At 36.9% G+C, this 26,569-nt stretch overlaps 1 protein-coding gene across 1 annotated transcript in view; it reads right to left on the reverse strand.

The window, feature by feature from the left end:
* Positions 1-1,748: 1,748 nt before the first annotated feature.
* DNAJC15 (DnaJ heat shock protein family (Hsp40) member C15) overlaps positions 1,749-26,569 on the reverse strand; it is a 64,053-nt gene continuing 39,232 nt past the window's right edge. Inside the window, exons 5-6 of the mRNA XM_068526662.1 lie at positions 21,930-22,000; positions 1,749-1,979 (exon numbers count right to left, since the gene is read on the reverse strand). Coding sequence (XP_068382763.1) covers positions 1,909-1,979; positions 21,930-22,000 — 142 coding nt within the window. The 3' untranslated portion in view covers positions 1,749-1,908. The remainder of the gene's footprint in view (positions 1,980-21,929; positions 22,001-26,569) is intronic.

Below are 26,569 nucleotides of genomic sequence, written 5' to 3' on the forward strand. Positions count from 1 at the left end.
TAAGTGTCCATCAACAGATGAATGGATAAAGAAGATGTGGCACATATATACAATGGAATATTAGTCAGGTATAAAAGGAAACGAAATTGAGATATTTGTAGTGAGGTGGATGGACCTAGAGTCTGTCATACAGAGTGAAGTAAGTCAGAAAGAGAAAAACAAATACCATATGCTAACACATATATATGGAATCAAAACAGAAAAAAAAAAAAAAAGGTTCTAAAGAACCTAGGGGTAGGACAGGAATAAAGACGCAGACGTAGAGAATGGACTTGAGGACACGGGGAGGGGCAAGGGTAAGCTGGGACAAAGTGAGAGTGGCATGGACATATATACACTACAAATGTAAAATAGCTAGTGGGAAGCAGCCGCATAGCACAGGGAGATCAGCTTGGTGCTTTGTGACCACCTAGGGGGTGGGAGGGAGGGAGACGCAAGAGGGAGGAGATATGGGGATATATGTATATGTATAGCTGATTCACTAGGTTATAAAGCAGAAACTAACACACCATTGTAAAGCAATTATACTCCAGTAAAGATGTTAAGAAAAAAAAAGAAAACTCCCCCACTACAGGATGTCATAAATTGAAACATGCGTCTAGAATATTAAGAAAGCATTTTAAGATAGATGAAATACAATAGTTCATCTTATCTGGGATGAACCCAGGGTTGTAAAGGAGTACTAGAAAATAATGCTGGTATTCTGCCTCTGAGTCTCTTTTCTCGCTTTTGGAATAGTAAAGTGATGATGACCAGGGGCTGTTTTGAGAAAATAATTTAACACGCTGTACATTTCAGGGCCAGGACTTCCAGACCATGTGGTCATCCCCTGCTTTGGAGAAACCCTGCGCTCTAATCAAACTAACTAATACATCCTAGTTCTGCTAATTGTGACTAATCTCAGGGGAAACAGAAGAGTCACCACTCATATGGTATATCTCATTGTTTTTAAAGCCAACGTCTATGCTACTCGTGATTCTATGAAGCTCCCCCTGATGCTCAATTTAAAATATTGTTTTCTGTTTTTGAACTTCTTTAGCATTGCCTCTCAAATAGTGTTCGTGTGGTTTATCTTTTCCCTAAATGTAAGTCCCTTTGGGTCAGGATCCATGACTGGTTCACACCTGTAACTCTCGAGGAAACTTACAGTGCCTCACACGTTACAGGTGGTTAATAAATATTTGTAGAATGAATAATTGAATAAATATAGAGTACCAGAAGACTATAATTAAATACAAATCCCTCAGACTTCTCCCAGCTCTTTTCAGGCTTTCCTCACAGGGCTCATTTTGTAAACCTTTAATCATTTTAGTAGCTCTCCAAGTTCTTCTCATGCTTCAGTTATAGGGTCTCAGGGAGAGCAGAGTTCTTTACTAACCACTGCTTTACAAAACACCATTTAGTAAATTCAATCAACTTTCAAATCACTTCCCCGGGATGGCAGTCAGTGTTTGGTCTCAAAATATTTAAAGCACCTTACATAGGCAGAGTACTAAATTTCTCTGAGGAAACAAGGGACAACACGAGCATAAATATAGGCAGCAAGAAACTTTCTACCCATCGCTCACAAATTCCAGTTATATTACAGATGATTATACTTGTATGGGGGGTTAGGGGGGAGGGGGGGTGGGAGGAATTCGGGACTAACAGAAGTCTTAGAATGTATGACTACCAGAGAGAGGAAGAAAATAAGGGGGAAAGATCAGTGATTGAACTTTAACGTGTTCCTCTGGAAGATAAAACAAAGATGGATTGTTCATCTTTTATTATTATATAGCTTAGTAGTGGAAGAAATGATTGTGGTCACTACATGTATGAAAATTATGAAGGTCATGATTTAGATTAACTTGCAGGACATTTTTTATAAGGTCCCCCTTTTTCTCCTTCAGAGTGGTCCTTGAGCATCAATCAGTGTTTGGTGGCTGCTTCTAGCAAGTCTTTTGCTTCATTAATTTTGGTTGCTAAGTAAGGAGATCCACCTGAGAGGACAAAGAAAAGTAAATGGATTAAAACACACTTCATTACTGACATTTTTTAAAGTCTCAAATGAAATATAATACTTATGGAGTACAGACTTAGAGTGACTGTGCCCTAAAATAAAATTGTCAGTTCTTTTTTAGAGTTCTTCACAATGAATTATTGCTAATGCAAAGAGCAAGAGGAAAACTGAGGTGAATTTCAAATTCAGAATCATTATAAATCACAAACAGACGCTATTTGACATACAAAAATACTGGCCCCGAAACTGTCACGTTAAAGCTATTTAAGCATCATACGCCTTCTAACTTCTAGTCCTGAACACTTTCATTGCTTAACACTAGAACTAACGATCATATTACAGTTCACCAGTCTCTTTGTGTTTGTTTTTATTTTTTTTTCTCCCCTTGAGTACAAATGATCTATAGCTGTTGAAAACATCATAAGACCTCAGTAGCTCACAACAAACCAAAAACATCTAGATAGCATTGGTGTGTATATTGTCCTGACTTTATCCAGGCCTTTTACTGATATCATACCACCCACTTTAAAAAGGAAAAAGAAAAAAAAAGGGGGGGGGGAAGAAAGCAGGGAAACAGAACAGCATAAGGGCAATGCTGAAGGAGCTATAGTTAGCTTTTTACCCTTGAGGATATCACTGACATTTTCACATCAAGATCTGAATCGCTATAAACACTTACGGATTATATCACAGAGTGTCCTTGAATATACAATAAGAATTAAAAATGAAATTGATGCAAGTTTCCATATGCACTTGATTATGAAATAAACTGACTTCAGGATTATCTTTGAAAATGATCTCAGAATTAGGTAATGTCAATCTTGGTAACAAGCTGTTTAAATTTTGAGAGTTACCAATGTAATGCCAGGCATCTTGTATATCCTCAACAAATACCAAAATATTAATTGAACTCAAACGTAACCTTTAATTGATTGATATGCATTCTGGATATTTAAATCACTGGCCATAACATGCTCATTTAGCAGAAAGAAAAAAAATCAAAGGCATGGAAGATCGAAAGTCTCATTAAACATTATATTTATTGATGGCGATGTTAAAGGAAAAAAACTGACAGTTTATTCAGAATAACTGAATTACCCTTCACCCTCTTTTAATTAGAGGGACACCGGACTTTTCAATTATGTGCATGGCAGAAACTGTGGGTTCGGCACTCATTCTACTTTCCTAAAACTTGGAAAACCTCCTAAGCCTAAAACTACGATTCCTATATTCTCTTCAAGTAGTGTTTGATTAAAATTAGGATCTATCAATGAGAGGCAGTCTTGTGAGATTTGAAAGGCTGAAGAGAAAGGTTTTCTTGCTGGGCCTCTTTATTACTGCTGCTAGCAAGTGAAATCATGGTGTAGTGATGGCCGCAACTGTGCTTTCCGTACAGTTCCAGCGGCAGTCCATGAGGTAGTCAATGAGTAGCTCTCCTGACAGAGCAGCTCTGTAATTACCAGGGGAGCCATTCTTGTAAGCCAAGTCTAAAATGTTCTCCTTTAGACCTTCCAACAATTTGTAACCATTCATTCCCTGCACTAAATGCTCTCCTGCTTAAAACATCTGGTTTCTGGCACTGAATCTTGACTGATATAAAATATATAGGATACATATCCTTTATTTAATGGAAACAATACAGTTTTGAATCTTTCGATCCTGCTCAGGTTTCTTGGGGGAATCATCTGGATTCCATTTAGTTAGAATACTCACCCTCATTCTTGATCTCTGAACCTTTGTACTTTCACTAAATACTAGTGGAGCTCTTCTGCTTTGGGCTATCATGAACTATCAGGTTTTAAACCAACCCTCCCATTAACACCAACTAGAAGACTTTAATAAAATTCAAACACATCAGTATGAAAGCACTGGAGGTCTACCAAGTCAGCCAGGTGTTGAGGGCCAAGATCTTGGAGATGAGGAAATGCACTGTGATGAGCCCAATATTCTGCACTGCTTTATCTCTTCAACGAACCAGACACAAAATAGTACATACTGTACAATTCTACTTACATGAAACATTAGAAAAGACACAAACTATCAATAGTGGGAGAAAGGAGAACGGTGATTGTCCAAGTTGGGGTAGGGATTGGCAATGAGAAGGGACACCAAGGAACCTTTTGAGTTTCGAAATGTTCTATGTCTTCATTATATTACTGGTTACATGGGTGTATACATTTGTCAAATCTCATCAAACTGTGCATTTAAATATATATTTTATTGTATGCAAATTATATCTTAACATAGTTGATGAATTAAAACCAGCAAACTATATGTTGGTTATAAGAGACCATCTTTTTAAGAGTATAAAAAGGCATACACTAATGAAAATAAAGCTGGCATTGGTATGCTAATTATCAGATGAAGTACACTTTAAGGCAAAATGCAATACTAGAGATAAAGTGGGAAATTTCATAGGGTTAAAAGAGTCAATCTTAAATTTGAACATACCTAATAACATAGCTGCAAGATATATAAGGAAAACATAGAACTAAAGGGGAAAATATACAAATCCATAATCAGTGGGAGATTTAATATACCACTAGCAGAATTAGACAAAAACAAACACTAATAAGAATATCAAAAGGTTGAATAACATGATGAACAAACTTGATCTAAATGACATACTTAAAAGACTCCATCCTACAACTGCAGAATGCACCTTCTTTTAAATGGCCCAAGCCACATTCAAAAATCATAAAACTTTGGGAAGGTAGTCAGAAGTGTTGTGAATCATGCAAAAACAAACAAATATCAGCTTATCAAATCAGACTAAATTCACGACCAAGTAAGGTTTATATCAGAAATCCAACACTGGCTTCAACATTAGAAAATTAATCAATGTAATTCATCACATTAACAGAATGAAGAATACATGTATAATCATTTCAACAAATGCAGAAAACGTACATTCACAATAAAAACTTTCAGTAAGCTAAGAATACAGGGAAATTTCTTTTATGTGAGAGGAGTTAAAAAAAATATAGCAAATATCATACTTAGTAGTAAAATGTTGAAACCTTTGGCTCTTATATCAGCAACAAGAAAAAGATACCTATTATCATTTCTATTTAATACTTCATTGGAGGTTCTAGACATTGAAATAAATGTCCTCCTCTATTGCCCCCCCACCCGTCCCTGCAAAGGACTGGACAGAAAGAAATTATCATTCTTCACAAATGACATGACTAAGTATGCAAGAAAACCAAAAGGCTCTAAAGACAAAATCATAGAATTAATAACCAAATTTAACAAAATGGTGGATATGACAGCAATATACACAAAAACTAACTTTTCATGCCCTAGAAATAAATAAATAAATATATATATGTATATATGTATATATATATATATATAACTTTTAAAACAACACAGTTTATAATAGCATTTGAAAAATCAATACCTAGGGATAAATTTAACAAATTATGCATATGCCTACAAATTGAAAAATCTCATTGAATAAATTACAGCTGACCTAAATAAATGAAAGGATGTCTTGTTCACGGATTGGAAAAATTCACTATTGTAAAGATGTCAATTTGCCCCAAACAGAGCTACAGATTCATAGCAATCCCAATCATAACCTAGGAGGTTTGTGTGTGAATTGTGCACGTGCACATGCAAATTGATGAGATAGTTCCTAACATAATAAAATGTAAAGGGCCAAACATAGCCAAAAAATCTTAAATGATAAAAAATGTAAAGAATTTACATTACCAGGGCTTCCCTGGTGGAGCAGTGGTTAAGAATCCACCCGCCAATGCAGGGGACATGGGTTCGAGCCCTGGTCCGGGAAGATCCCACATGCCGTGGAGCAACTAAGCCCGTGTGCCACAACTACTGAGCCTGCGCTCTAGGGCCCATGGGCCACAACTACTGAGCCCACCTGCCACAACTACTGAAGCCCACGCGCCTAGAGCCCGTGCTCTGCAACAAGAGAAGCCACCGCGATGCGAAGCCCGCGCACTGCAATGAAGAGTAGCCCTCGCTCACCGCAACTAGAGAAAGCCCGCACAGAGCAATGAAGACCCAACGTAGCCAAAAATAAAAAAATAATAAATAAATGAATTAAACAAAATTATCGAAAAACTAACACTGGATATATGTTGACCTCAATGAAGTTTGATGACACTATCAATTCATACTGTCCAAAAATCACTGGGGCTCAGCAAACCCATGATCAAAACCACTGTGATGAGCATAGTAACCAGGCATTATTCTAATATAGTATTTCATTTGGTTCATCCAACTATCCTTTGCAGTTGCTCAATTCTTATTTTCATTACATAAAGAGACTGAATCACAAAAAAGTTTAGTTACTTGCCCAACACTAGCCACAGAGTTAAAATGAGGTGGAGTCAGGATTCCCAGGAAGGTTACCACACCACACTGTCTCTCACTCTCTTTACAAACTTCTTTGCTTATTAAATTCCTACCATGTTAAACATTTGGTTGTTATAAACCTTTTCTACTTTCTTCAAGCCGGTAACCCCATCCCAGGTCCTCTTCCTTCTTAGGAAGATTGAAATCATGCCTTGTGGTTTACTTTTAAAGTATATGTCTATCTACTCATTAGATAATAAATACCTTGAAGAGCAATCATGTCTTACATCTCTCTGTATTATCAGCACAGCTCTGAGTACACAGAAGAGAGTCGAGACGTGTCCTTGATGGGGAGAAGGAAGTGATGAATCACTATTCCCTTATTTTCTTAAATCAAGTACCAGTTTCAGAAAAGTAAAATCACTCCAGAGAGACAGAAAACAGGATAAACAAGTGTGTTAGGAGTGGGTGCTTTAAAAATAAATATCTGCAAAACATCTGGGTAGAACAATCCTAACCAGCACAAGAGAAAATAAGCAAATATTCTACAACTAACAATTGTTACAAAGTTAGGTACAGGCATACCTTGTTTTCTCATGCTTTGTTGTATTGCACTTTGTAGATACTGAGTCTTTTACAAATTGAAGGTTTGCAGCAACCCTGTGTAAAGTAAGTCTACCAGTGCCATTTTTACAACAGGTTTATTTTTTAATTAAGGTATGAACATACATTGTTTTTTAAACATAATGCTATTTCACACTTAACAGACAAAAGTATAGTGTAAACATAACTTTTGTATGTACTAGGAAACCAAAATATTCGTGTGACTTGCTTTATTGCAATATTTGCTTTATTGTAGTGGTCTGGAACTGAACCTAGTATCTTTGAGGTATGCCTGTATAATTTATTACTAATGTGAGTTTCACAGAAAGTACACCAATGCGAGGATTAAGAATATATAAGTTCCTTTTTTCCTTGGGTCTTCCTTATGCAGATCCATATATTCCTTAACTCTCGTTAAAACTTATGAATGTCTACATCCCAAATCTGTAAAACAGAAGTAAGAAGTATTGCCATCTGCTGATTTGAAGGGTTCTTAAAAGCCACCCATCTTAAAAGAAATATGTTAAAATCACAAAGAAGCACATTGGAGACTGACTTCTCTGAACTTCAGAGGAGTTCCACTGATCTGCTCCCCAGTGAAACTGGTGAAAACTATGTAATAACCCCCAACCATTTGAAACCTCTAGAAACGGTCTTAAAAAAAAAAAAAGAAGAAAGAAAAATCTACTAGAGAAGATCTATGAAAAGTCAGTAAGAAAGGTAGGAATCTGTGGTAAACGGCTCCCTCCTATTCCCCTCCCAGCTCAGCAAGGCAGAGACTCCATGTTGGACTGGTCTAGCAGGAACACAGGGCTCCATCTCTCCCCAGCTCCTGGACAGAGGGCTTTCTTTCTGGGAGGAGTAGGACGGACTTTCGTATTTCTCTTCCTACTGCCAGTTGCCTGGTGCTGAGGCTTAGTCACAGGAAAGTGGAACAGAGGCTCTACCGTGGACATGGCTCCCTTAGAATAAATACTGGGACCTCAACAGCTCTTTTCCCAGTCCACAAGGCATGGTGGTTTCACACCAGGAGAGGCAAGCTGAGAAGACCTCTGGCTACTTCACTAAAGTAATCCAGCCAGTTAATAAACAAATAATAATAACAAGCTACCCTGGGGGGTGGGGAGTGGCAGACCAATACCCAGAGCTGCTATAATACATAATCTAAAATATTCAGTTTCCAACAAAATATTTCAAGGCATGTAAAGGAACAGGCAAGTATGACAGTATGACCCATACACACATCATGAAAAAAGTAGCAACAGAAACTACCTCTGAGAGTGACCAAATGCTGGATTTACGGAAAAAGATTCCAAAGTAGCCATTATACATTCACAGAACTAAAATTAAAAAAAACAAAAAATCACTAGAGGGGCTCAAGAGTAGATTTGAACTGGCATAAGACAGGATGAGCAAACTTGAAGATACAATGATTGCAATTATGCAAACTGAAGATCAGAGAGAAAAAGGAATGAAGGAGAAAACACCAGAGCCTCATAGAAATGTGGGACATCATAAAATCCATAAAAATACATGAAATGGGAGTACCAGGAGAGGAAAGGAGAAAAAAAATCTTTAAAGATATACTGGCTAAAAACTTCCCAAGTTTATTGAAAAACAATAACCTACACATCCAAGAAGCTCAAGAAACTCCAAGTAGGATAAATTTAATAAGGCCTAAAACACACATCATTAAAACATGCTAAAAGTCAAAGACAAGGAGAAAATATGGAAGGTAGCATTAAATTAATTAAAAAATGAGGCCATTAGACTGAGGTGGCTTTAATGCCTTAGTAGACTACATAATCAAACTAAAACCTAAGGCTATAAATCTCTCAACATTAAGAAATTAAAACCTGAGGACAACCAATCACAAACAGCCAACTAGACTTTTCCAGGTAAAGCAAATGCTTACACTACAGCCAATCAAATAATTTTCTTGGTTTGATTCTGCCTCTTCTCTATAAAAATCTTTCCACTAGAGGGCTCCTAACCACTTTCGGTTTGCTGCTGCCCAATTCAAATCAATTTTTGCTCAAACGAACTCTTAAAATTTTTAATATGCCTCAGTTTATCTTTTAACAGTAGCAAGAGAAAGACAGTGTGACACTTATAAAGGAACCCAATAACATAAAAAGCTAACTTAGCAGAAACAATGGAGGCCAGGAAGGCAGTGGTATAACATAAAGTCCTCAAAGAAAAAACTGTTGACCAAGAATGCTATACATTCAGCAAAGCTGTTATTCAGAAATGAAGGTGAAATAAACACTATCCTAGATAATCAAAAACTGAAAGAATTTATTGTTAACCAATCCACTTTAGAAGAAATACTAAAGGAAATTCTTTAGGCTGAAAGAAAGTGACCTCAGATGGTAATCTGAATTTACATATGCAAAGAGCACTAGTAAATGTAACTGTGTAATTATAAAAGACAATATAAATGCCTATTTTGCTTTCTTCTCTTAACTGATTGAAAAGGTAATTATAAAAAAATGTGCATAAAATGTACTGTTTGGTCTGTAACATAGAAATATAATACATGCATAATACATGTGCTAGTAATAGCACAAAGGTGTATAGGAGCAAAGCTGTTATAGATTAAGAAAATAACAGCAGACAGTAATGATTCTAACAATGTACTGTTCAGCTTGTAACATTAGTAGATGTTATGTGTATAACAATAATACCATAAAAGGGGGAAAGTGGGAATAGAGCTATATAGAAGTAATATTTCCATATATATTATAAGAATTAAGCTAGTATAAATCTGAAGCTGATTCTGAGAAATCAAGATGTATATGGTAAACCCTAGAGCAATCACTTTTAAAAACCCTCAAAAATAATGAAATAATAAAATCAAAATGCTACATTAGAAAATATTCAGTGCAAAAGAAAGCAATAAAGGAAGACTAACAGAGGGGTAAAAAAGACATGACATGGAGAACAAAAAGCAAATGCAGGGACTTCCCTGGTGGCGCAGTGGTTAAGAATCTGCCTGCCAATGCAGGGGACACGGGTTCAAGCCCTGGTCCGGGAAGATCCCACATGCCGCAGGGCAACTAAGCCCGTGAACCACAACTACTGAGGCTGCGCTCTACAGCCTGTGTGCCACAACTACTAAGCCTGCGCACCACAACTACCAAAGCCCATGCACCTAGAGCCCATGCTCCGCAACAAGAGAAGCCACCGCAATGAGAAGTCCGCGCATCGCAACGAAGAGTAGCCCGCGCTCACTGCAACTAGAGAAAGCCCACACACAGCAACAAAGACCCAATGCAGCAAATAAATAAATAAATAAAAATTTTAAAAAAAGCAAATGCAGATATAAATCCAACTATATCAATAATAAAATTACATGTGAATGGAATAAACAATCCAATCTGTCATTAGGTTGTCGGGTTGGATTAAAAAAACATGAACCAACTAAAGGCTGTTTACAGGAGACAGACTTTAGATTCAAAAACACAAATAGGGTGTTGCCGCCGCCGCCCGGGCCCGCACCCCGATCGTAGGCCCCGGCGTGGCGGGCTGCCGCCGCCGCCGCCGTGCGGCCTAGAGCGTGGCGCCCGGGGAGGTGCGGGGCCCGGGCCGGGCGCACCGCAGGGCAGCGGTGGTGGCGGCGGCGGCGGCGGCGGTGGGGCGGCCTGGGTGGCAGCGGCGGCATCGGCAGCATCGGCGGCGGCACCACCGGTGAGGCCCCTCCGCCACACACGCACACCAAATTTAAAAAAAAAAAAAAAAAACACAAATAAATTGAAAGTAAAAGGATGGAAAAAGATGTATCATGAAACACCAACCACAGACAAACTAGAATGGCTATACTCATGAGACAAAATAGAGTTTAAAACAAAAAAGTGTTACTATAAATATGTATGCTCTTAACAACAGAGCACCAAAATATATGAAACAAAAACTAAGAAAAATGAACAGAGAAACAGACAATTCAACAATAAGAATTAATGCCCCACTTTCAATAATGGATAGAACTAGACAGAAGATCAACAAGGAAGTAGAAGACTTGGACAACACTTAAAACCAACTAGACCTAACAGACATCTACAGAACACTCCACCCAACAACAGAATATACATTCTTCTCAAGTGCACATGGAACATTTTCTAGGAGAAGCCATATGATAGGCCATAAAACAAACCTCAATAAATTAAAAGGATAGAAACAATACATTATGTTCTCCAACCACAATTGAATGAAATTAGAAATCAACAGCAAGGACAAATTTGGGAAATAAATACAGGCCATAGCTTAAGTAGTGCTTAGAGAGCAATTACAGTTTTAAGTTCCTGAGTTAAAAAAGAAAAAAGATCTAGGGACTTCCCTGGTGGTCCAGTGGCAAAGAATCCACCTTCCGATGCAGGGGTTGCGGGTTTGATCCCTGGTCCGGGAACTAGGTTCCCACATGCCACGGGGCAGCTAAGCTGCACGCCACAACTACTGAGCTCGCGTGCCTCAACTAGAGAGCCTGCGTGCCGCAAAACTACAGAGCCCACGTGCTCTGGAGCCCGCGCGCCACAACTACAGAGCCCACGAGCCCTGGAGCCTGTGTGCCACAACTAGAGAGAGGAAACCCGCACACCACAACTAGAGAGAAGCCCATGCGCTGCAAGGAAGAGCCTGCGCACCACAACAAAAGACCCCACATGCCGCAACGAAGATCCTGCCTGCCTCAACTAAGACCCGACGCAGCCAAAATAAATGAATGAATGAATGAATGAATGAATGAATAAATTAAATAAAAAAGAAAAGAAAAAAAGATTTCAAATCAATAACCTAAACTTCAACCTTAAGACACTGGAAAGAGAAGAGCAACCTAAACCTAAAGCAGGAAGAAAGGAAATAGTAAAAATTAAAACAAAAATTCATGAAAGAGAGAATAGAAAAACAATAGGGAAAATCAACCAGCCCAAAAGATGGTTCTTTGAAAAGAAGTCCTTAGCTTGTTGACCAGCAAAATAAACCTTTAGCTTGTCTGACCAAGAAAAAAAGAAAACAGATTCAAATTACTAGAATCAGAAATCAAAGAGACGACATTACTATCATACCTTGCAGAAATAAAAATAATTATAATGGAGTACTATAAATAACTATTTCAACAAATTAGAAAACATATATAAAATTAGACAAATTCCTCAAAAGATACAAATTACTGAAACTGTCTCAAGAAAAAATGGACAATCTAAATACATCTCTTACAAGTGAAGAGACTGAATCAGTAATCAAAAAACTATGCAAAGAAAACCCAGGTCTAGATGGTTTATAGAAGGGGAGGGAATGCTTCCTAACTCATTTTACAAGGCCCATATTATCTTGATAACAAACCAAACAAAGACATCACAAGAAAACTATAGATCAATATTTCTTATGAATGTGAATGCAAAAAACTCAACAAAATACTAGCAAACTGAATCCAGCAATATACTAAAAAAATTTTGTACACCATGACCAAGTGGGATTTATCCCAGGGATGAAAGATTGGTTTAACAGCCAAAAATCAATTAATGTAACCCACTACATCAACAGAATAAAAAGCAAAAAACAAAAATCACATAATAACCTGAATACGTGCAGAAAAAGCATTTGACAAAATCCAACATCATTGCATGATAAAAACACTCAACAAACTAAGAATAGAAAGTAACTTCTTAACCTGACAAAGGGCATCTATGAAAAACCCACAGCTAATACCCCACTTAATGGGGGAAAGATTGGGTGCTTTTCCATAAGATCAGAACCAAGACAAAAATGTCCCTGCTTACAACTTCTTCTCAACATTGTACTGAGCTTCTAGTCAGGGAAATTAGGTAAGGAAAAGAAATAAACTGCATCCAGATTGGAAAGGAAGAAGTAAAACGAACTCTATTCACAGATGACATAGTTTTATATATAGAAAACCCTAATGAACCTACCAAAAAAACTATTTGAATAAACAAGTTCAGCAAGGTTGAAGGATATGAGATCAATATATTAAAATCAATGATATTCCTATACATTCACAATGAACAATTCAAAAATGAAATTAAGAAAATAATTCTAGGGACTTCCCTGGTGGTGCAATGGTTTAGAATCCACCTGCCAGTGCAGGGGACTGGGTTCGAGCCCTGGTCCAGGAAGAGCCCAGATGCCACGGAGCAACTAAGCCCGCAAGCCACAACTACTGAGCCCGCACTCTAGAGCCTGCGAGCCACAACTACCGAGCCTGCGCTCTACAGCCCTCAAGCCACAACTACTGAGCCTGAGAGCCAAAACTACTGAAGCCTGCGTGCCTAGAGCCCATGCTCCGCAACAAGAGAAGCCACCACAATGAGAAGCCTGAGCACTGCAACAGAGAGTAGCCCCCACTCGGTGCAACTAGAGAAAGCCAGCGCACAGCAACGAAGACCCAATGCAGCCAAAAATAAATAAATAAAAATAAATAACATATAATAAAAAAAAGAAAATAATTCTATTCACAACAGTATCAAAAAGAATAAAACACTTTAGAACTACAAAATATTGGTGAAAGAAATTAAAGAAGATCTAAATAAATGGAAAAACATCCCACGTCCACGGATCAGTAGATTTAATGTTAAAATGGCAATACTCCCTAAGCTGACTTACAGATTCAACACAATCTCTATGAGAATTCCAGTTGACTTGTTTGTAAAAATTGACAAGCTGATTCTAAAATTCACATGAAATTGCAAGGGACCCAGAATAGCCAAAACAATCCTATAAAAAAGAATAAAGTAAGAGGAGTCACACTTCAAAAAATTAAAACTTATTACAAGGCAAAGGTTATCAAGACAGTGTGGTACTGGCACCAAAGACAAACATACAGATCAAGGGAACAGAACTGAGGATTGGGAGATGGGGTGCGGGTGCAGCTAAAGGATGACAGAGTTTCCTTCTGAGGTGATGAAAATGTTCTAGAATCGACTGTGGTAATGGTGGTACACATCTGTAAATATACCAAAAACTACTAAGTTGTACACTTTAAATGGATGAATCATATGGTACATGAATTATATCTCAATATAGCTGTTTAAAAAAAAAAACAGACAGAAGGCTCTGAAGAATACTTTGAGTCTGATTCAGTTTATCAGATCCTTAGAGAATCACAGAAACCTAGGGTTGGAAGAGTCTTAAAGGGTTCTTACCTATTACACAATACATGAATACCTCCTATTACATCACCAACAAACTGTCCTCCAACAGTTTTCGATCTCAGATTACCTTTACTGCTTTGCTTGAACATCACTTTTTCCACTGCTGTAGCTCCAGTGCCTAGCTCCCAGTAGGTACTTGTAATTACTAGTTGATTGATATCTCATGAAGGGGAACTAGGATAGCTCCAACTACAAGCATACTCTTCCTTATAGAGGCCCAATCTTCACTGCTCATAGTTTCTCCTAAGTGAACATAATTCTGCCTCCATATGGGCACAGAAGAGAGACTTCACATATTCATGCAACATTTTAAGTATTAGATATTGCATAGAAGTCCTCCAATTTTCTCACGATAGCAAGGTTTCTTATTCATTATTGTTTCACCCAAAAACCTAGGAGTTACCCTTCTTCATTTTTACTACCCCCATGAGCTTTGTTGGCTTTATCTTCAAAATATATCCTGAATTGGACCATTCTTTACCTCCTTCGTTACAAAACCCATAGTGTAAATCAATATCATTCTTTCTTTGGTAACAATTTTCTCTACTAACTTCCTTGCTTCCACTCTTTACATCCTATAGCTATCTTTTCTCCATAGCTGCCAAAGCAGACTTTCTCACATTGTAAACCAGATCATATCATTCCCATTACACTTAAAGGTAAAAGCCAAAGTTCTTAGCATTAGCTCTCCAGCTATGTCATCATCTGGCCCTGGATGTTCTCTCCAATCATATTTTCTACCACTTTTCTCCTTCTCTCTACACTCTAGCCAATCTCCTTACAATTCCAGAAATACACAGTATGTTCTCATTCCAAGACCTTTGCACTTGATCTTCCTTCTGCCTAAAATACTCTTAAGATTTCTGCATGACTTCCTACTCCCTCAGGTCTTTGCTCAAATACTATCCCCTTACAGAGAATTTTAAGATGATAAAAGTAATACTGCAACTGCCTTCTCTCCAGCTGCTGATCTCTACCCTTCCCCCACTCTGCTTTACTTTTCTTAAAAGCTCTTATTATCATGTGACATTTTTCATACTAGCCTTTTCTGCCTAACTACTCCCAAAACTTAGTGGCTAACAACAACGACGTTTTTTTTCCCTCACTATTCCATGGATTAGCTGGGCAGTTCTTCTGAGCTGGGTCAGGTTAGCTAGGGCTGGTTGGTACAGGATGGCCTCACTGGGACTTTACCTGGGATGGCTAGTCCTTGCTCTCAACTTGGTCTTTTATCCTTCAGGAGGCATAGGCCAACCTGGTGTTCTTCACATGGTAGTCTCCAGGTTCTAAGAGGGCAATGGCTGAAGCTGCAAAGCTTTTTGAGGCCTAGACTCAGAATTCATACAATGTTACTTCTGCTATATTCTATTTTGTTGAATGAATGAATGATTCCTCATATGACACTGCTTCCAGCTCCTCAACATCCTGTTTGGTTTCCTCTGAATACTACTTAGTTTGTCAATGTCTTCCAAAATCTAGCATCCAGAAAGGGACACAAAATTCTGGACAAGATCTAACTTCAGCTCAGTACAGCTGGGTAATAAATAGTAGTTGAATAAGTGAGTGACAAGTACAGAAGATTGTGGTAATATTCAGTCTCATAATACAGATACTGTGTGCCCTTTAACGCAGCTTAAGAATGCACTGGCTTATTTCTAATGGCTTTTACACCGTTGAACCTTATAGCCTTTAGATCAAATATACCCCCATGGCTCTTTTTCATGTGAAACACTGCCAAGTCTCTGCCCTATATTTACACAATTGATTTTGGGGACCTAAAAGAACATTACATTTATCCCTGTTGAATTTATATTTAATCTCTTCTAATTCACTGATCTCTCTAGTTGATCATTTCCACTGACACACTTTTTGGTCTGAGACGAAAAAGTTTGAAAACTGTTGCTTTCATACAAAATACATGGTATTCAAAAAAATAATTACCTTGTATACCCAAAGAAGTCCTGAAAAGGGAGAAAATAAGTTCCTAGAGGAGTATTAGGAACCCCTGGGGGTCCACAGTGCACGCCTTGCTAAGGCTGCTATACATCAATGAGAATGAACGAATGACTGCTCCACATTACAATATGGATGAATTGCACAAAGATAATGTTGACCCAAAGCAGCCAGATGCAAATGACTAGACATTCAAGAGACAAAGCTAACCTATGATATATACATCAAGATAGTGGTTCTTTTTAAGGTTGAGGTAGACTGAAAGGTGTCTTGAAAGTATCCCATACTCTTCAGGGGTATAGTGATGTTTTCGTCCTTGATCTGGGGGCTGTTTATATGAGTATGTTTGTAAAAATTTACTTAGATATATATTATGATGTGAACTTTTCTGCCTGTATTTTCTACTTCAATACAAAGAGAACCTAAAAATAAAAATAGAGATTGAGGAGAAACATAATCTCTTTTAAAAAAAGTAAATCGAATTACATCACTCTACTGCTTAAAACCTGACAGTAACTTCCCACTCTATTTAGAATAAAGTTCAAATATTGGGTTGGCCAAACATGATCCAAATATTGGGTCGTTCGGGTTTTTCTGTGACATCTTATGGAATATTAATATTATACAAAACCTATAGTGTTTCATTACCATAAAGCATACTGTTTTCAAACTCTGGGCACCACCTCACCTCATGCAGCTTCTCCCCTTGCTTATTACACCCTTATCACACTAGTTTTCTCCCTTAAGCACAATAAGTTCTTTCCTCCTAGGAACATGCTAGTTCCTTAACTTTCCAACCACTCTTCACATGGCTAGCTTCTTTTCATCCCTTAGGGCTCCTCAGAGAGGCCTCCCCAGTCATCCCATGTAAAGTTGCCTCTTTCCTGTATTCTATAATCTCAGGCCATTGTGCCCTTTATTGCATTTATTGCAATTTGAAATAGGTTTACTTGTTTTTTGTCTGTCCCTCCACTAGAATGTATGTTCCACGAGGACAAGGATCTAGTTGCCCTGTTTTACAGTTTTTGGGGTTTTTTAAAAATTTATTTATTTTATTTTTATTTATTTTTGGCTGCATTGGGTCTTCACTGCGGTGTGCAGGCTTCTCATTGCAGTGTCTTCTCTTGTTGAGGAGCACGGGCTCTAGGCGTGTAGGCTTCAGTAGTTGTGGCACACAGGCTCAGTAGTTGTGGCTCACGGGCTCTAGAGCGTAGGCTATGTAGTTGTGGCACACGGGCTTAGTTGCTCCACGGCATGTGGGATCTTCCCGAGCCAGGGCTCGAACCCGTGACCCCTGCATTGGCAGACAGATTCTTAACCACTGCGCCACCAGGGAAGCCCTGCCCTGTTTTACAGTTTAAATCCCAAGATTTATTAGCACAATGTTCTGACACCTTGTAGAAGTTGAATAAATAATTTCTGAATGAATAAAAGAATAGTTTCAGGTCATTTCACATCAAGCTAATAAGTCTTTTAAAATTTTGATATGATCATTATATATTCATTTTCACAACACTATTTTATCTGTACATTTAATTTGTATGCCTTCTTTTTATTGATTTGCTTATTCATTCACTCATGAAAAAAATCAGAATTTATTAAATGTCAAACACATAGGTTCTAAAGATAAATAAGCCATGTTCTTTACTTTTAAATATCTCACCACTTATCAAGGAAAATTAATATGTGAGAAAACAAAATTATCTTATACAAAGTCTTAAATCTAATTAAAATGTTGAAATGAAGGGAAATGAAAGATGAGCCCTCTAAAACAAATAATAGTCTAGTACATCTATCAAAAAAGGAAATTGAGCTAATTAGGCATCACTTTTTCTTAGTGATTCCATGTTGACTCTTAGTGATCATATCTTCCTTTTTCTAAATGTTTGAAATACATCTTTTAAATGCAATATATTGTAATAAGTTGTAATATATTATTACCAGGGCTTCATGTCAAATTTGGCTTCTTTTACAATAAGGGTAATTAAGGAAAACCCATTCAACAGTATAAATTACTTTGACTTGTTTATAATCCCAATATTTAATTTAATTTTGATTTAAATACTATTAAAGAAGAGAAAGCATTATGTTTATTGAAAGGGGACATACATGGAAAAAAGACTGAGAATGTGCTGCGGCAGGCAGATTTCAGCTAAGTGTAAGGAAGAACTTTTTAGTAGTTACCGCTGCCTATCAGTGCACTGCTTTGCAAAGCAGGAAGCTCTCCATCACTAAATATCTTTAAGGAAAGCTAACAGGGCATTTTTCCCAGGATGGAGCAGAAAGATTTAGTAGGCAGCATTGATTAGATCAGTGTCCTCAAACTATGGTGAAGCACTTTTTAAAAAATTTTCTTGGATGTCATAGCAATGTCAAATGGCTATAAAGATTTCTGAATGCTTACTTTTGATTTCAGTTTTTGCTTCGTTGCACACAGATAACAAACTGGCCTGGTATGAACAGGCAAACTACACTTTGAGAAGCACTGGATTAGACAGTCTATGAGAGATCTCTGAGGTTCTATAGTTTTTCAAATTTACCTAGTCTGTCTTCCTATTTTCGTTAGGCATTAATATCAAACTACTGACTTCATAACAACTAACCGCTTTCTCCGGTAATTTAAAAAAGTATAAGCTAAAAGATATTCTAAAAGCATTAGATCAAAGAGCTGAGACATTTTTACTGCATTAACCTTTTATCTCACTAAAAGAAAAGGCAAAATTTACTTTTTACCAAAGCACATCTGAATGCTCATTTAAAACTGGTTACAAAAAATTTATTTCCAGTCATTTCCCAACACCTAATTTTCTGGTGTCACTTTCTTTGCACAAGCTAATAACGAAATGTGTAACAAGTTATCGTTGATCACACATTTGAAGTTCTCGCTTTGTTTTACCAGCTGGTAGCAAAACCAAGGGAAAAGTCACGCGGGGGTGAGGTGGTGAGAGAAAGAATATGCACGAGTTTCAGAAGCACTGGCTGGAGGAGTCAAGTGTTTGCAACCACCTATAAGTAACACTCAGTGGTGACCTGGCCAAGCAAACGGGTAAAGAACTGTAAAAAGAGCAGGCAAAATTGAAAGTTGCCCGTTCTCATACTTCCCCAAATATTCCTGGCTTTTTCTCTGCAAGGACAGACATTTTCATTTAAAATCTATTATCTTCTTATAGAGACAGACTGTACCAGGTGAGGAATACCCTTATCTAAATATAACTAGAGTTAGAAATCAGAAAATATAAACCATTGTGAAAATAAATAACAACAACAAAATCCATTATCTTCTTCCCATTAAAAATGAAGCAAAACAAAACAACCTTCCTTCTCAAAAGATAATTTCCAGATTTATGAGCTATCATCTCCCAACTCCATCAAACATGAATTTTTTTCCCTCAAGTAGTTGCAATATTCCTTAAATCATCATACTTGTACTAGAGCAGGAGTTCTTAACTATGAGTTAAGATGGGTTAACTCATTATATGGATGGGTTTTAAGAAGTCTATGAATTCTCTGAAACTCCAAATATTATAAAATTTTGGGTGAATGAGTAATTATATGGACAAGATGTCTACAGTTGTCACATTTGTTGTTGACAACTGTTGATTAAAAGCATCTTTCTTAGGTTAAAAATGTGATCCGAATAGAAATACAAGGTACGGGTTCTTAATTAATTGAATAGGTATATAAAAGTATTACATTATATCATATATCCAAAAAAAGCTTTAGAAATAAATCCTTTCATTTTGTATATGATAACATTGACATTTGGAGAGGTTAGGGGAGTGTTTAAGGCCATGCTGCTAGCTAGAAGGCAGAAGATGAAGAATGCTGGCTCCTACTTCCGGATCCATTCCCTCCCACTCTGCCACCAATGCAAGGCCAGACTAGAGGATACTGGTAAGCACACTATGGACAGCCAACAACCCCAATTCTGATAAATATACAATCTCAGAATAAATCAAGTAATTCTTTAAACACTACTGGCTCATAACATATATAAACATTTTCTATATTTTACTAAAGGTATCTAAAAATATATATTCTTTTAGACACATTTTAGAGCTCACTTCCTTGCCAGTAGACACAATCAACAACTTGTCAATCATCTGAAATACATGAGTGCTTGATCCCACTGCAGTCAATGAGAGAAGGGCATACACTTGATAAACTCCTCCCTCCCTCCCTCCCTTTCTTTAATATCTTTATTCCCTCCCTCCCTCCCTTCCTTTCTTTAATATCTTTATTGGAGTATAATTGCTCTACAATGTCCCCATTATCTCCTCCCTCATGTCCCTCCCACCCTCCCTATCCCACCCCTCTAGGTGATCACAAAGCACTGAGTTGATCTCCCTGTGCTATGCAGCTGCTTCCCACTAGCTATCTGTTTTACATTTGGTAGTGTATGTATGTCCATACCACTCTCTCACTTCATCCCAGCTTACCCTTCCCCCTCCCCGCTTCCTCAAATCCATTCTCTATGTCTGTGTCTTTATTCCTGTCCTGCCCCTAGGTTCATCAGAATCACTTAAACACATTTCTTTCTGAGTCAATTACTCTGAAAGCCCACAATGCAAAGTAAATTAGTTGAATGAATCTTTTAGTAACTGTTGAAGCTGTTTAGAAATTTTAAGCAAAACCTCTTTTCAAAGTTTATTCTCTTGTTTATTCATACTAAACAATAGCAAGTGCAAAAACCAAAGGAGATGATATTTAGTGAAAAGAATTTTTATAGTAAGTAATTAAGTGAGAAAGCTGAAAAAGAATGCCTGATTTTGGAGTCAGGATGGGTAGAAATCCAAAATTTGTTTTTAATTTTTTTCAAAATAATTAGAAAACTGAAAGTCTGTAAGAACCCAAGAAACCCTTCACTCTCTGTCCCCTACTCCCCCACTTCTGACTTCTGAAATACAGTGTAACCTTCTGCCATCTGTTATTTTAGAGCAGAAACAGTAAAAAACATATGGGCTTTCTCTCTCAAGCAGCTGTAGGGTAGTTAAAATGATCATAATTGTCTTTCTGTAAGATAAATTTACATTTAAAACCTGGCCAGTTAAAAAAAAAAATAGCTCAGCCTCAGAGCCTTCCAGAATAAAATTAAGAAATTCAGGATCATCTGTGACATACTACATTAAGAGATTTAGAGAATATCCTCTAAGTCTTGTACTTTTATGTGTAAGGTTAAACAAATGTAATTCATGATGCCCAAATCAGTTAATACAGTTAAAGAGTCCACAACTCATGTTTTTTCTTTCTCCATCAAAATGCTAGGAGCCGCGGGACTTCCCTGGTGGTCCAGTGGTAAAGAATCCGCCTTCCAATGCAGGGGACGTGGGTTCAATCCCTGGTCGGGGAACTAAGATCCCACATGCTGTGGGGCAACTAAGCCCACACACCACAGCTACTGAGCTCATGCGCCTCGACAGAGAGCCCGTGCGCCACAACTACAGAGCCCACGTGCCCTGGAGCCCAAGTGCGACAACTAGAAAGAAGCCCGCGTGCCCCAAAGAAGATACTGCGCGCCACAACAAAAGACCCTGCATGCCACAACTAAGACCTGACGCAGCCAAAAAAATAAAGAAAATAAATAAGTAAAATAAATAAATATTTTTAAAAAAGATTAAAAAATGCTAGGAGCCTCAAACAGGGGTTAGATACTCATATATAGAAATCGCTAACTAAGTTTTCCAAAACTGATAACTATAAATGCATCACTTCGGTGGGTCACTGAACTCCAATCTAAAGGCTCATTTATTTATAAGAAAAATCACAACACGTGTGACACATAAATTTCCATTTCAGCTATATATCATTTATAATGAGCTTAAGTAAACTGAAAGGAATTCAGAGCATATTCTGATCCACATATCGTAAAAAACAGGAATTTTACCTACCTTTATCTGGGTGATTCAAAATCATGATTCTCCTGTGAGCTGCTCTAATCTTGGCCTTGCCGGCAGATGGGCTAAAAAGAAATTAAAGCGCTTGTAACAGATAGTGTCAAATGCAGATTATAAATTAATGGTTTATATGAGTTTTAAGAAATTAAAAACTAATGAGAATTTCACCATCTTGTGGATAAATATGAAATTACAGCTTGTCACTTCATTCTACCAACCATCAAAATAAATCATATTCAATGCTGCATGTGCTTTCCTTCAGTCCTTATTCTCAATTAAAAAAACATATACACAATATATAGGATAGGAGAATCATAGCCTGTAGACTATTACTGTGAGTTTGAAAGTTTATGCTTCAAGCTCTTTGAGGGGAAGGCAGTACATATAATGTAACAAACAGGTATTTGAACTCTAGGGCTACCAGACTTCAGGATTTTAATCCCAGCACTGCCATGAAAGATGGGGTAGCCTTCGTCAAATTTTTTACCCTCTCTGAGCTTCGGTTTCTTCATTGTAAAACAGGGCTAGGAACAACATAGTCCTCATAGAGCAATTACAAGGATTAAATTAGTTGATGCCAACAAAGTGCTACAGCAGTGCCTGGTGTGTAGCAAATGTTCCATAATAGTTAGCTTTTACTATTATTATCTTTCAACAGAACATCTCAAAACGCTTCATAGCTCATAATTTACTTAGCTTTGTGAGAAACCTATGGGAAAAGCTTGGCTGTTAGAGCCTATGCTCTAAACAAAAATTAAAGGAGAAAGTTAAATAAACCTAAAATTATTCCTGCAAAACCTAATTTATCCAGTACTGGAACTCCTTCTCTCTAGTACATTTTCCAGGTAAGGAAAAAAATTAACACTAATAATAACAAAATCCTGGTGTTTCTACTTAATATTAATACTAGCTTATCTAAGCTGCTTTTCTGGGCCTCAAATGGAAATAACAGTAGCTGACTCAAAGTACACAGTGGTTGCTGTGAAACTCAAAATAATCTATATGGATGAACCACACTGTAGGGGCTAAAAGCAGGAACTTTTAGAGATATTCAGACACAGGTTTAAATCCATCACTCATAATCTATAAAATTTTGTCCTGGGACTTCCCTGGTGGTCCAGTGGTTAAGACTCCGTACTTCCTCTTCAGGGGACGTGGGTTCGATCCCTGGTGGGGAAACCAAGATCCCACATGCCATGTGGTGCAGCAAAAACAAACAAAAAAAACACTTTGTCTTGCTTACTTGAACTCTCTGAGTTATAATTTTCTCACAAGCAAAATTTTCTCATAAGCATAACTCCTAGGATTATTTTAAGGACAAATTAGATTATATAAGCAAAAGGATGAGCATGGCTTGGCATACAGTTAGTGTTCAAAGAATAGTAGTTATTACCATGAACATAAAGAATGCTTATGAAAATGTATTACATTTCCTACTTTTTAAAAAATGGGGTATAAATAATCTAATCTAGCATATTTTGAATGACTCAAAAAGCATTATCATGAGTATCAATTAAGTGCAAAGAAACTCTCAAGGTCTGCAGAGGTTTGCTTGCCTTTATACTAAATGGTCATAAAATGCTACCCATTTAAGTTCTTCTGTCTGTTTTGAACACTGCCTTCCTTGCTGCCAGTTGTCAATCCTCAATTCTGCCAGTGTTCTAGTCTCTAGCTGTTACTTGCCAGTTACTTGCTACTTCTAATCTCCTGGGGTTAAATAACAGATTATCAAACATGTTAAAATACACTATCAATTGCTACATAAGCATATAAACATTCTTCTATAAATAAAATAAATAAGTCTTAAGTCAAAAAGCAAGTCAAAAGAGAAATCAAAAAATATCTTGAGACAAATGAACAACCTACCAAAACTTATGGGATGCAGCCAAAGCATTTCTAAGAGGAAAGTTTACAGTAATAAAAGCCTACATTCAGGGGGGAAAAAAAGAACTTGGATAAACAACCTAACTTTACACCTCAGGGAAGTATAAAAAGAAGAACAAACTAAGCCCAAAATTAGTAGAAGGAAAATAAAGATTACAGTGAAAATAAATGAAATAGAGACTAAAAAGACCAAAAAACCAAAAATCAATGAAACCAAGAGCTAGTTTTTGAGAATATATACAAAACAGACAAACCACTAGCTAGATCACCAAGAAAACAGAGGACTCAAGTAAAATCAGAAATGAAAAAGGAGAGATTACAACTGATAACACAGAAATACAAAGGATAAGAAACTACTGTGAACTGTACTATACAATAACAAATTGGACACCCTAGGAGAAATAAATGGATAAATTCCTAGAAACAAAGCATCTACCAAGACTGAATCTTAGAAAATATGAACAGACCAGTTACTACTAATGAGACTGAATCAGCAATCAAAAAACTTCCAACAAAGAAAAGTCCAGGACCAGATATCTTCACTAAATTCTACCAAACATTTAAAGAATAATTAACACCAATCCTTAAACTCTTACAAAAAATGCAAGAGGAGGAAACACTTCCAAACTCATTTTATGAGGCTAGCATTAGCCTGATACCAAAACCAGGCAAGGACACTACAAGAAAAGAAAAATACAGGCCAATATCCCTGATGATCACAAATGCAAAAATTCTCAACAAATATTACCAAATCGAATTCAACAATACATTAAAAGGATCATATGCCATGATTAAGTGGGATTTATTCCAGGAATGCAAGGATGGTTCAACATCTGAAAGTCAATCAATGTGATATACCACAGTAACAAAACGAAGGATAAAAATCACATAGTCATTTCAATAGATGTAGAAGAAGCATTTGACAAAATTCAATATCCATTAATGATAAAAACTCTTGACAAGGTAGGTATAGAGGGAACGAAAACGAACCTCAATATAATAAAGACCATATATGAAAAGCCCACAGCTAACATTATACTCAATGATGAAAAGCTGAAAGCTTTTCCTCTAAGATCAGAAACAAGACAAAGTTGCCCACTCTCACCACCTTTATTCAACATAGCATTGGAAGTCCTAGTCAGAGCAATTAGTCAAGAAAAAGAAATAAAAGGCATCCAAATGAGAAAGGAGGAAGTAAAACTGTCATTATTTGCAGATGACATGATATTACATATAAAAAACCCTAAAGACTACACCAAAAAACTGTTAGAACTAATCAACAAATTCAGTAAAGTTGCAGGCTATAAAATCAATGTATAATAATTTATTGTGTTTCTATGTACTAATAACAAGATATCAGAAAATCAAGAAAACAATCCCATTTAAAATTGCATCAAAAACATAAAATACCGAAGAATAAATTTAACCAAGGAGGTGAAAGACCTGTACACTGAAAACCGGAAGACACTGATGAAAGAAACTGAAGACACAAATAAATAGAAAGATATTCTGTGCTCATGGATTGGAAGAAGTAATTTTTAAAAAATGTCCGTACTATCCAAAGCACTATACAGATTCAATGCAACTTATATCAAAATTCCAAAGGCATTTTTCACAGAAATAGAACAAAAATTCCTAAAATTTCTATGGAACCAACCACAAAAGATCCTGAATAACCAAAGGAATCTTGGGAAAGAAGAACAAAGCTGGAGGCATCAAACTTCCTGATTTCAATCTATCAATATATTACAAATGCTCTAGTAATCAAACAGTATGGTATTGGCATAAAAAGACACATAGATTAATGGTACAGAACAGAGCCTAGAAAGAAACCCATACATATACGGTCAATTAATTTACAACAAAGGAATAGAGAATATACAGTGAGGGAAAGGATAGTCTCTTCAATAAATAGTGTTTATTGGGAACAGAAAATCTGAACAGTCATATGCAAAGGAATAAAACTGGACCTTTATCTTATACCACACACCAAAATTAACTCAAAATGGATTAAAGACTTAGATGTTAACACCTTAAAACTACTAGAAGAAAATATAGGAGATAAGCTCCTTGATACTGGTCTTGTAAAGATTAAGCAAGATGAGAGAATCCTAGTTCTTAAACAAAGCATTAAAAATTAAATGTAGCTCTGATATATCTCCAGCATAGACAATTCCACCACAAATTGAAAATGTAACTTTAAATATCATTTTGCCTAGATCAGGGATTTCCAGCTGCTCCCTGGAATGCATCTGACTGGGAGTAGGTGAGTGCGGTGTGTAGAACAGAGTAGTGCTCCCTGATCCTGTAGCAAATGGAGCAGTTTTGGTCACATCTTTTTCTACTATCAGTCTATTGAATAACATTTAAACAGAGTTCCACAGAAGTTTTTAGAAAGTCTGAAAATCACAAATGTGTGCATAATTTCAGAATATATCAGGTATATTAAGTTTTCCTGGGCAGCTCAGTAAAATATTTCAGGCTTACGCAATATGTAAGAATATACAGAGTCATCTAGTAACATAGGGCTTTCTTTGTTTTTAAATAGAGTATCAACAGAGTCAGCTCCATTCTGTCTTTACCTACTTGTTATGTAGTCTAAATCATTTGGATTCACTTATCACAGAAAATGGAACCACAGCAAGGTATTCACACCTTAAAGAATCTCCTCAAAATCAACACTGCCTGACTGAAAAAAAGGGCTAGAGGAAAGCAAATAAGTTCCACCTTTCTACTTAATGTGTTAAGGG

Source organism: Eschrichtius robustus, chromosome 18 (genome assembly GCF_028021215.1).
Source record: "Eschrichtius robustus isolate mEscRob2 chromosome 18, mEscRob2.pri, whole genome shotgun sequence".
NCBI lineage: Eukaryota > Metazoa > Chordata > Mammalia > Artiodactyla > Eschrichtiidae > Eschrichtius > Eschrichtius robustus.